General features: G+C 40.4%; 1 protein-coding gene across 1 annotated transcript; it reads right to left on the reverse strand.

Annotated features, from left to right (window-relative positions):
* Positions 1–1,451: 1,451 nt before the first annotated feature.
* On the reverse strand, positions 1,452–2,174 carry LOC119422031 (protein arginine N-methyltransferase 1; the record flags this gene model as incomplete). The annotated part of the gene is given in 1 exon segment (XM_037689372.1): positions 1,452–2,174. A coding segment is annotated over 1 exon segment (84 nt), but the record flags the coding sequence as incomplete, so codon positions are not given.
* Between the last annotated feature and the right edge of the window lie 6,483 nt (positions 2,175–8,657).

An 8,657-nucleotide genomic window follows, 5' to 3' on the forward strand; every position in this document is an offset into this window, starting at 1 on the left:
GGAGCTCCGTCCAACACGTCTTACTCCATTAGTCACAAAACCGGAAGTCCTGCAGCTCGGCTCTTAACCGGTACACCGAGGTATGAGCATATCACACCAGTTCTGTCCTCCCTACACTGGCTTCCTGTGAGAACTAGGATTGATTTCAAAATTCTCCTCCTGACCTATAAGTGCCTAAATGGCCTCGCACCCATCTACCTCTCTGAGCTACTGGAACCATATGTTCCCTCTCGGGCTCTGAGATCATCCGATCAGCTGCTTTTGGTTGTTCCAAAAACACGACTGAAGCTCCGAGGAGATCGGGCGTTTTCAGTCATGGGTCCCAAACTGTGGAACAACCTACCCCCAACATTAGGCATGCCACCTCCCTTCCTGTGTTCAAATCCCTGCTAAAAACATATCTGTTCTCTCTGGTGTTTCATACTGTGTGAGTTGATTTAGTATATCTTGTTCCATGTCTTCATTTTAATGCTGTTGTTTTAATTTTTTAAGGTATATTCTTACTGCTTTTTATTTCTCAGTGTTACCCTTAGTGTTAAGCACTTTGATAACAGTCTGTTTTAAATTGTGCTCTATAAATAAATATGACTTGACTCCACATGTTTGGGGGGGGGGGGCGTGTGTGAAGGAAGCAATTTATGTAAAATGAGAAAAGCCGTCTCTTAACAGGAGGAGGCCTCAGATTTCCACTTTCAAAAAAATATAATGCAACTTTAATAAGACTGATTCCCAGCCATTTTCACACTTGAAGGGAACAGAGGGGCCTTGTCTGTGAATTACGAGCAACAGACTGCAAGAAACCCCTACTGTTAAGGTGTGAATTGCCAATCTATTTGTGTGTGTCTTATCTCTCTCAGCCTTATAACCTGAATCTCTCACTCGCTGCTGTTTGAATTGAGAAAGCTCCTCGGATGAGGAGCGAAACATCTTCCATTAAAAATAAAGTCCAGTTGTTTATGTATTGAACACTTTTTGAATTCATCATGTCCTGGATGACTGAGAATCTTCACCAGCATATCCCATCAGTTTATGAATGTGCTAAAGCTCTGATAAGTCTTTGTACAGATCTAGTACTTCTGTATGAATGGATAATTGAGGCCGATTGTTTTTTTTTTTTCAGTCTTAGATAGAAAAGTGCTGTAGTCCATTTATTAGTGCTGCTTAGTTCATCTTAGATCTTAATTTTACAAATTTATACTTTTGTTGGATTAACTGGGACCTTGTGTACACGTTATTCACACCTCATGTACGTGGTGCGAATGACGAGAAAATCTTGACCTTGGTGGTCCAGACCTGAGTCACCCATGTGACACCAGTTGAACAGCCGTGTCGAGTTTTTCCCGTTTCCTGGGTAAAGAACCCTGAACTACAGCAAACAAAGACTCGGAACTGATGAAGAAACAAAATGTTTATTAGTTTCAGTTAAAAAAAAAACAACAAAAAAAACCCCAACAACATTACAAAAGAAAAGTATCATAAATCATTTATTTTTTGCCATTTCCACCTCTATCTCTCTTAGACATGATGAATCCAGATCCATCTAGGGAACGAGCTGGGACCAGAACTTAGATCAGTCTAGACTTTGGGTCAGATTTAGATCCGTGCAGAACTCTTCAGCACCACGTCCCAAATCACAGCTAACAGCTCTGCTCATAGAATGTTACACTTTCATTTCTAATAAGACTACTTTGTAAAACATTCAAACCAATGTGGAAACGTGGGTTGAGATGCAGTGGGAGCTCACACGTTACTGCCTGGTCCAAAACTGCTGGGTGGGTGAGTCCAACTTGCAGCTGCCTGCTTTTGGACGGTTCAAGGAGGAAACAGTTCATCTTTAGTTGTAACAAACCTGAACCACGTGCTGACAGACACAGAGACCAACAGCTGGGCCACGCTTGAGCCAGATGTTGAGAGTAGACACAGGAATGAGCACAGGTTCAACTCAGATGTGGAAAGGTTTTTAAATACTGTTAATGACGGAATAAGAAAACATGACTAAAATGTTGCTGTGAGGGAGCATTTCACTAGAACACCCCCCCAGTTAAACCGTATTCTGTCCTAATGAACACCAGCACAAAGAGGAGGGGCTTCTAACGCATTCTGTACTCCAACGTCTTTGACATGTCGCACAGCTGGCCCCTGAAGTCCACGTCTACAGCGAAATCGAGGTCTCTCTGCAGGTCCAAACACAACACATCAGACAACAAGTTCAGAACAGAGGACAAGAAGTGGGGGGCGGAGCTTCATCTGCTTACGTTGTTCTTGGCGTTTGGCTTCATGCTGATGGTGCCAAAGATCTCCTCTCCGGTCTTGACGGTCAGGTAATCGTCCAGGTAAAAAACGGTCTGTTTCCAGTGGGTGTAGGGAGACTCTGGGCCTGAGGGGGGACAGAAAGAACATTCAAGGTTCTGTCCAGGGTCAGCCGCAGACAGAGGAGGATCGATGGATCCATGAATCAGATTCATATTTTAGTTTCTCTCCAGGGTTAAAGGAGACAGTTTGAGTATTAAAATGGATCAAAGTTTCTGAACTAGACCAGAAAAAAAGTGTTTTGTTTGAAGAAATCTATACAAGGAACTGTGTGCAGTGAAAATTATGCCCCTTTTGCACTGCCCCTAATAAGCCCCAATTCTGGGCAGCCCACCACAGAAAGAACCCTTTTGCACCAGCCCTTTAGCTAGTATATTTAGCTGATTTGAGGCTGATTCAGGACCTCTTTTCGTCCCTGCTTCTCTGGTGGGATCGAGCAAGCTCAGCCGAGCTGAGTCCGGACCAAACGTGAATGCAGGACTCTGATTGGTCAGGGGGAGGAGACAATGGATCTCAAACTTTTCACTGAGCCGCCATTTGCAATTTCTCTGGATGCGGAGCAGCGGCTGGATCTATTTTTAAGATTTTAAAAACATTAATGACAACGCCGTGTTTAATTCTGAAGTCCAGGTGTATTTTGTATTTGAATTCAATTCAATTCAGTTTATTTATATAGCACCAAATCACAACAAAGTTGTCTCAGGGCACTTTACAGGAACATTAACATACATAAAAGCCAATTAGTAAAGTTTGGTGACAGACTATAAAATTCGAGCAAGCGGTGTCACCGCAGAGGATCATATGAGCTGCCGAGCTGTTGAAGCCCTGCTCACAAAGGCCGGATTCAAGCCCTGGCAGGCGGGAGGATCGGGATGGAGGGACGAAAATTTTTTTTTTATTACATTTTTTGTATAAAATATAAGTTTTTTTTTTATTTTTATCAGTGAAGATTAAAAATAAATAAACGGTTCCGGCTTTATCGTGAAATCCTGTTTTCCCTTTTATTTTATTAAATAATCTGTTAAAGTTAATTCAACTGAAAAATTATAAAGACAAAATTATTGAATCTATCATATTTCCCTCAAACATGTTTAAAGAAGAGACACAGCCTTTGATTCAACATTATTCTAACCCACAGATGTACAAATCAAAAAACAAGCATTACACTTTAAACTAGAAAGTTCCTGGAGAAACTTTGATGGGGACAGCCTATTTATTATTAAATTATTATTAATAATATATATTAATATAACTTATTATTAATAATAATTACTAATTATTATTAATATATTGATAATTTATTAGTTATTATTAAATATGAATAAGTAATCACCATTATTAATTATTTTCACGCCAATAATTGGTATTATTAAATATTACTTATTAATATAAATAATTATTGATATTAAAATAGATAATTATTAACATTAATAATTTATAATTAATATGTATTATTATTATTACTAATAAATAATAATAATAGGTGATAATAGGTGCCTTCCTTGCATGTTGAACCAAAATGGCTCCTGATGTTAGTTTCTGTGAAGAGTTTTTTCCTATTCATTTCCTATGGGAAATTTGGCATTTTTGTTAGCAAAATATGTCACCATGGTAACTGTGAATGCCAATAAAAGTAATTGCACACTTCCCGGGGCCAAGCCGGTCGTTTTGATACAACTTTTGTGGGGGTCCATGTTGTGGTTCGGCCCACATTAAAGTTGAAAAAGATACGCTTTTTAGGTGTAGAATAATAAGTGTGCAGTCACCAACTAGTTCCTGGAGTTGGTGAAATATTGCGTCTTTGTTCGCAAATTACATTGCAATAGTAACTCGAAATGCCAACAAAAGTAATGGCACACATCATGGACCCAAGCCAGTCGTTTTGATCTAAACTTTGTGGGGGTAGACGCTGTGATTCGGGCCGCATTAACGGAGATAGAAATGTAGACACTCTTCCGAGGTGTAGAATAATAGGTGCCTGCCTCCCAATTAAAGCTTTAAATCAAAGCTAAACTTTATTTCAAAGCTAAAAATAATCTGTATACACAAAAAAATAACTGTATACAAGAAACCAAACCACAGTGAGTACAAATACATAAAATGATGAAGAAAAATATAGAATTTTAAATATAGATATACTGTTGCATGCTCAATAATCCAGGTAGAAAAACCTAAAAAAGTTAAGTGTGGTCCTCTGGATGTTCAAAAAACAAACAAACAAAAAAAAATGTAGAAATGTTTCTTCTTTCATCTGAAAGACTTCTTCAGTCTGAGGTGCTGTATTCAGCTCAGTCTTATATAAATAGTGTAGTGAACTTGACCTGATGTCAAAACGAAGCCTAAGATCAAAACCCTTGACCTTAAGACCCTTGTGGGACAGAAACTGTCATTTCATTGATTTGAATCCAGAAATACAGGTTCACCCATCCTGAGACTTTCTTTCTTGAAAATCAAGTGAAAGAACACTCTCTTTTCTATTATCATTCCTGTTTTACAAATGTTTGATAATCAAAGTGTTTTAGTTCAAACATTTTAGATGTTACAGTGAACTAATCAATTTTATTAACTGTAAAACAGTAACAATGATTTTTTAGTTGCTTATGCAAAGTAGAATTCATGTTAAGGCCTGTTACAGAGTAATTATGCATTTTCTGATTTCTGTCTTTGAATGAGCAGTGTACGTTTTCCAAGGTCAGGAGTCGAAGCAGACATGTGTTGGAACAACTGTCTTGTTTTAAATCCTCTCAGACGTAAACAGAGGAGTTGGCACCTGTTTCTCCAAACTCGACCAAACATTTCTCTCTCCTGTCTGGGAACATTTTCAATCTGTTCCAATAACATTCTTGCTGTTTTCTGACTTCTAGTAACCTCTTACATCACAAAACACACCCCTGTCTGGTTGATATTGACCAATCAGGAACTCTCAAATGAACCGGAAATAGAGCCTCTTTAAAATGTCGGTACTTCCTAGTTCTCCCAGTTCTGTGTGGTAGCAGTTCTGAGATGTTCGGTGAAGTGGCAGTTCTGTGATGTGCCCAGTTCTCAGTTCTGTGAGTTCTGTTGGAGTCTGGCTGGGAAACAGGAAAACCCTGACATGATAGAGCTCTTCCGAGTTTTATGGGATTATAACATCTTCACCTCTGAGTGGAACTCGGACAAACCCCACTCATGTGAGGTCCACTGGCTGAGGTGAACTTGTGTCAGACGGGATATCGTCACTACTTCGGACGAGTCACAGCCATCCTATGGAGACGCTGAAAGGTAGCGTTAACTGGAGCTCCTCTTCTTCTGATTCATCATCAGAGAGGTAAATGAGTCTAGTCCCCTACTGAGCGTACCGAGGAAAAGCTGGGTCGGATGGAGGGTGTCATCCTGTCAACACTTTTCACACATACACACCACATTCTCCCTCATCTATCTTTCACTCCCACTAAACTTCATCTTTCCATCTTTAAAAATTCTTCTATCAAGTAGAAATCATTGACAGATATTTTTAGAAATGTCTGTGTAAAGTGCTCATCCACCGCCGTGTGGATAATTGATCATAATTGTACAGCTCGCTGATTAATTATGTTGTTATTTTCATATTTTGCCAAATTAATGTAAATGTTGATGTTAAACTTTGATTCTGTAAATAAATGGCCACATTCATTTTGATGGGTCAAAGATAAATAACGTCTCACGTCCACATTTCATTAAATTCAATGCACGTTTATATTCAGTCCAGAAAAATGAAGAATCCGTTTTAATTGATGAATATATCTCAGCATCTGTTCATCTACAATAGCTATGAGCTGAATACAGCTCCTCAGACTGAAGAAGTCTTTCGGATGAAAGAAGAAACATTTCTACATTTTTGTTTTGTTTTTTGAACGTCAAGAGGACCAGACTTAACTATTTTAGATTTAAATATAAATGTTTTTGTAGAATCTGGTTAATCAGATTTAATTCAGTTCAGTTTATTTATACAGTGCCAAGTCACAACAGAAGTCGTGTTAGGGCACTGAACAGAAATATTCATATATAAAATAAGTTAACAGAAACATTCATATATAAAAATAATAATTTAATATTATTTATCTGAGGACCAGACTGCTTTGAGTAACTCATCGCAGAACTCTCATTAGCAGGACTTGGATTCTGGACACGCCTCCAGAATCGGTCCTAAAGTGCAGGTGCAAATCCAGGCTGAGCTGAGCCAGGCTGAGTAGCGGTGTGCAGGGCTGAGCAGAGTTGGGGCTTATTAGGGGCAGTGCAAAAAGGGCATTACTGTCCAAGGAATCTGAACAAAAATCTTCCAAATTAAAGATCTAAAAAGGTGAGTCAGGTCCTCTTGACAGATTCTTGTAGAAACGTTTCATCTTTAATCCAAAACATTTCTTCAGTTTATAATCTGAACTGAATCTTAGAATATCTTTACTCAGCACATATGACAGTTCAGGTAAAATACTATCATCTTAAAGCCACAGCACTATAGCTCATTATTTCTTATCTGACAACCCGACTGACATTGAAACTACAGCATTTTTCATGTAAACCTGCTCATTTTTTGTTTATTACCTAGAGCTGAGTACCAAACCGAGGTTCTTAAATGGTACCAACCGAACTGCACCAGACGGTGTATGGATTGAAACGTCACTCTTTTTTCGGTGTCAAGTTTCGGTAATGGCTGTAAGGTGTCACGTGCTTTCAGCATGCAGTCAGGTAAAACGCAGACATATAGCAAACAGACTACGTGTTTACATCCAGAGCTGTATAGAGCTGCCACACCTAATCTATGTCTAATGTATGTCTATGGTGCTGGTGACGCTCAAAGACGGGGTTCACGCGTGCAGCGCGTGTTGTCGAACGACTTCGACAACACACGAGCAGTAAGCTGCTCCGTGTTTCTCTGCAAGAAGACAGACGGACAGCAGCCTCCACCCTCCTCTCAGCTTTAGTCTGTCTGTGTGTGTTAAACAGACTCACTCAATCAACATTCCACGTCCGGACTCGTCTTCATCAAAGAACTCCCGAGGACGGCTCTGTGTCTGTGTTTCAGCTGGTAAGTTTACGTTCGTTAACGTTACTGCAGCTTAACACGTACATAGCGGTGAAATAACGCTAACTTTAAGATGATAGTGTGTAAATTTATTTTATCTACGTAGCTAGCTAAACTCAGAAGCTAACTATAAGCTAAGATTTATCTGTTACTATCAATCTTTAAATATCCTGAAGCATGCTCAATAATCCAGGTAGAAAAATCCAAAAAAGTTAAATCTGGTCCTCTGGACATTCAAAAAAAAAAAAAAAACAAAGCAAAAAAAAAAAATGTAGAAACGTTTCGTCTCTCATCCAAGAGACTTCCTCAGTCTGAGGTACTGTATTCCGCTCAGTCTCTTAAATAGCACCTTCTCAGAGTGGATCAACCAGTTTGCTGCCGACAACCAAAACCAGCTGATCACATGCTCACACTCTCTTGGATGAGAGACGAAACGTTTCTATATATTTTTTTGCTTTGTTTTTTGTTTTTTTTGAATGTCCAGAGGACCAGATTGAACTTTTTTGGATTTTTCTACCTGGATTATTGAGCATGCATCAGGATATAAATACATCAAGTTCACACGAGAAGATGTAAAAAATGGCAAGTTGGCTTTCTTGGACTGTGAGGTCTGTCTCTGATAGAGGACATTTGCAAACCGAGGTGTACCGCAAACCCACCCACACAGACCAGTATTTGCAGTTTGACTCCCATCACCCGTTGGAGCACAAGTTAGGAGTCATGAGGACTCTGTATGACAGAGCAGACAGCATCCCCACTAACTCAGGAGCCAGGCAGAAGGAGAAATCCTACACAAGACAGGCTCCAGAGCAATGTGGATATCCTAACTGGGCCTTCATGAAAGCAGAGAAGAAACCCAAACAGGACTCCAGTCAGCCATCAGGTGAAAGGAGGAACCCAGACCAGTGGTCATTCCGTATGTTGAGGGAGTATCAGAGAAACTGAGATGTCCATCCATCCATCCATCCATTTTCTTCCGCTTATCCGGGGTCGGGTCGCGGGGGTAGCAGCCTAAGTAGGGAGGCCCAGACTTCCCTCTCCCCAGCCACTTGGGCCAGCTCTTCCAGGGGAATCCCGAGGCGTTCCCAGGCCAGCCGAGAAACGTAGTCCCTCCAGCGTGTCCTGGGTCTTCCTCTGGGCCTCCTTCCGGTGGGACGTGTCCGGAACACCTCACCAGGGAGGCGTCCACAAGGCATCCTAAACAGATGCCCAAGCCACCTCAACTGGCTCCTCTCGATGTGGAGAAGCAGCGGCTCTACTCCGAGTCCCTCCCGGATGATCGAGCTTCTCACCCTGTCTCTAAGGG

Source organism: Nematolebias whitei, chromosome 15 (assembly GCF_014905685.2).
Source record: "Nematolebias whitei isolate Nwh7 chromosome 15, NemWhi1, whole genome shotgun sequence".
Classification (NCBI taxonomy): Eukaryota; Metazoa; Chordata; class Actinopteri; order Cyprinodontiformes; family Rivulidae; genus Nematolebias; species Nematolebias whitei.